Source organism: Sinocyclocheilus anshuiensis, unplaced genomic scaffold, assembly GCF_001515605.1.
Source record: "Sinocyclocheilus anshuiensis isolate Anshui unplaced genomic scaffold, SAMN03320099.WGS_v1.1 scaffold386, whole genome shotgun sequence".
Classification (NCBI taxonomy): domain Eukaryota; kingdom Metazoa; phylum Chordata; class Actinopteri; order Cypriniformes; family Cyprinidae; genus Sinocyclocheilus; species Sinocyclocheilus anshuiensis.
The window spans coordinates 486,635-490,317 of NW_015542332.1; the positions used below are offsets into that span (position 1 = coordinate 486,635).

The 3,683-nt window shown below is 41.3% G+C and overlaps 1 protein-coding gene across 3 annotated transcripts in view; it reads left to right on the forward strand.

Annotated features, from left to right (window-relative positions):
* LOC107691037 (protein GPR107-like) overlaps positions 1 to 3,683 on the forward strand; it is a 28,393-nt gene that overhangs the window by 18,519 nt on the left and 6,191 nt on the right. For all 3 annotated transcript variants that reach the window (XM_016489505.1, XM_016489506.1, XM_016489507.1), the window contains exons 15-16: positions 1,218 to 1,267; positions 1,986 to 2,069. In XM_016489505.1, the coding sequence (XP_016344991.1) occupies positions 1,218 to 1,267; positions 1,986 to 2,069 (134 nt within the window). The remainder of the gene's footprint in view (positions 1 to 1,217; positions 1,268 to 1,985; positions 2,070 to 3,683) is intronic.

Below are 3,683 nucleotides of genomic sequence, written 5' to 3' on the forward strand. Positions count from 1 at the left end.
AATTATATCATACAGAAACAAGCACAAACATTTGCTTGACCAGCCACAACATCAGCATAACAGTTACTGCAAAATGATTTACCTCCAACTCTCTTTGCAGAACACCCAATCCCTGTTCCCTGCATCTCCCTCCTGCATAATCTGTTTTTCTTTTTCTCCTTGTAGCTGGAAATCAGCTCACAGACAATTTGCGGGCTATATATATATTTTTTAAATAATTACAGTCTTGCTCGCGAGAACTCCAGTCTGACGCACGCGGGTTCTCGCGTTATTTCCTTATCACTTCTCGAGTGTGTTTTGTTGTGAAACGTAGTTTGCGGACCAGACAGAGCTGTCGCCGATTCTTCCTATCGTGAAGTCATGTAGTGTGAAACCCCCTGTCGCCGATCCATCGTGCAATGTGAACACAGCAGCAACTGAATGCTACCCCAGATAGTCACGCAGTGTGAAAACAACGGCGATCCGACGAGTTTGAAAATCATGCAGTGTGAACTCGGCATAATGATCCTGAAGACACTGATTAGCTTGCTCAGGTGTGTTTGATTAGGGTTAGAGCTAAACTCTGCAGGAAAGTGGATCTCGTGGGCCAGATTTGAGGATCCCTGCCTTATGCCGAGTTCACACTGCGGCGATTCCCTCAGATCGCGTCTTTGACGATTCACACTGCGTGATTGTCACTCGCGTGAACGAGCACCGATTTGCCTCCGATGTCGGGCATTTGTCGGCGATTTCGCAAAACCTCTCGGCGAGTGAAAAATCGGGCTAAAATCGTGCAGTGTGAATTCGGCATTAGCCCCACTGTTTGTGTCCCAATTTTTGCCACTGCAGAACTCTTATAAGTTACAAAAGTGGAAATATTTAGGCACAATATATGATACATATACTGCAGCATATACTCTTTATATGTTGCCTTGGTGTATTACGACTTCATATAATCCTATACCGAAGAGAAAATATTCTCTCCAGGCAATCACCACCCTTTTTTCCCTCTCAAGTAATCATTGTTTCATTGCTGCCTGTCACATTTTTTCCTGCTTTCATCTTCTGCCTATCTCTCGCAGGGCACAAATATATACTCTTTGATTGCCTTCTGATTTTAGCAATTTTCACAGCAGGAGCGAGAAGCATAGTAATTGAAGCATGAAAGGTAAAAGGACAGCTCATCCCTTCTCTCGTTCTGTTTTAATCGTAATGTTGGCTTCTCTTTCCCTTTGTAGCTGCCATCAATCTGGCTCAACTGAAACTTTTTAGGCACTACTATGTGATGGTATGTATACACCTCACTGTCTCACTGTCATTGTCACTTATATTCAGACACAGTGATTTTAAACTGACACATGCCTGATGCTCAGTTCTGTGCAGGGCTGACTGCCTGCCTGTCATGGCATGAGAATTGTTAGACTTTTTAGTTTTGCTTGATTTTAACAGTCACTGACTGAATAAATGCATTTATTATTGAAGGTTTGTGCATGAATGCATTGAGTTCACTTTTTTATTGCAATATTGTAGTTTATTTCACAGTGACAACTTCTTGATTTGCCATGAACTGTTTCTCCAGCTTTGCCCAGTGTGGTCCAAAAGTCTGAAACTACTAACCACTGGCATTTTTCCAGTTTAATAGCAATCTTTTTATTCATTTAAAGAATAGAAAAGATATTACGTTAAGTTATTATGAAGTATTTTGTTTAATGCTTCAATGGAAGCAAGAACATGTGACCATGAGGAGTTCACTTTATCAATGTCACATTTACTTACTTCGTTATTGACCTAACGAGTCCAAAACCTTAGATAAATTTCTTCTTTATTTTGTTGCAACTTTGTTTGAAACAAAATCAGACTAGGACACACTGTTTGTTTGATCGTTTGTCTTTGTTAAATGTGATCAGTCATTTGAGACATTAAAACACAAGTATCTAATCCTTTAGATAAGTGTATCACTCCTCTGTCTGTCTCTTTTCTTCTTACTGTCTCTTTCTGTGTCACAGATTGTATGCTATATTTATTTCACCCGCATCATTGCCAGTCTCATCAAGGTCATTGTTCCTTTCCAATGGAAGTGGCTCTACCAGGTGAGTGATGGATACTCAAACTTACAAAACAGATTTAACAGCTGGCAGACATCTGTATACTAAAAGTGTAGTAGAAATATACTAAAAGTGCAGTTCACATTAAGCATAAACTCCTCTATTGATCACATGACAGAAAAGTTCATGGCAACATATATGTAACATTTTTGCATTGTTAAAAGCATAGTTCAACTCAAAATGAAAATTCTGTAATCATTTACTCACCGTCATGCGCTTCCAAACCTGTATGAGTTTCTTTCTTATGTTGAACATAAATATTTTGAAATATAAAATATTTTGAAGGATGCTGGTAATTTATATTGTACTATATACAGTGGGTACGGAAAGTATTCAGACCCCCTTCAATTTTTCACTCTGTTATATTGCAGCCATTTGCTAAAATCATTTAAGTTATTTTTTTTTCCTCATTAATGTACACACAACACCCCATATTGACAGAAAAACACAGAATCGTTGACATTTTTGCAGATTTATTAAAAAAGAAAAACTGAAATATCACATGGTCCTAAGTATTCAGACCCTTTGCTCAGTATTTAGTAGAAGCACCCTTTTGATCTAATACAGCCATGAGTCTTTTTGGGAAAGATGCAACAAGTTTTTCACACCTGGATTTGGGGATCCTCTGCCATTCCTCCTTGCAGATCCTCTCCAGTTCTGTCAGGTTGGATGGTAAACGTTGGTGGACAGCCATTTTTAGGTCTCTCCAGAGATGCTCAATTGGGTTTAAGTCAGGGCTCTGGCTGGGCCATTCAAGAACAGTCACAGAGTTGTTGTGAAGCCACTCCTTCGTTATTTTAGCTGTGTGCTTAGGGTCATTGTCTTGTTGGAAGGTAAAACTTCGGCCCAGTCTGAGGTCCTGAGCACACTGGAGAAGGTTTTCATCCAGGATATCCCTATACTTGGCCGCATTCATCTTTCCCTCAATTGCAACCAGTCGTCCTGTCCCTGCAACTGAAAAACACCCCCACAGCATGATACTGCCACCACCATGCTTCACTGTTGGGACAGTATTGGACAGGTGATGAGCAGTGCCTAGTTTTCTCCACACATACCGCTTAGAATTAACGCCAAAAAGTTCTATCTTGGTCTCATCAAACCAGAGAATCTTATTTCTCACCATATTGGAGTCCTTCAGGTGTTTTTTAGCAAAATCCATGCGGGCTTTCATGTGTCTTGCAATGAGGAGAGGCTTCCGTCGGGCCACTCCGCCATAAAGCCCCGACTGGTGGAGGGCTGAAGTGATGGTTGACTTTCTACAACTTTCTCCCAGCTCCCGACTGCATCTCTGGAGCTCAGCCACAGAGATCTTTGGGTTCTTCTTTACCTCTCACACCAAGGCTCTTCTCCCCCGATAGCTCAGTTTGGCCAGACGGCCAGCTCTACGAAGGGTTCTGGTCGTCCCAAACGTCTTCCATTTAAGGATTAGGGAGGCCACTGTGCTCTTAGGAACCTTAAGTGCAGCAGAAATGTTTTTGTAACCTTGGCCAGATCTGTGCCTTGCCACAATTCTGTCTCTGAGCTCTTCAGGCAGTTCCTTTGACCTCATGATTCTCATTTGCTCTGACATGCACTGTGAGCTGTAAGGTCTTATATAGA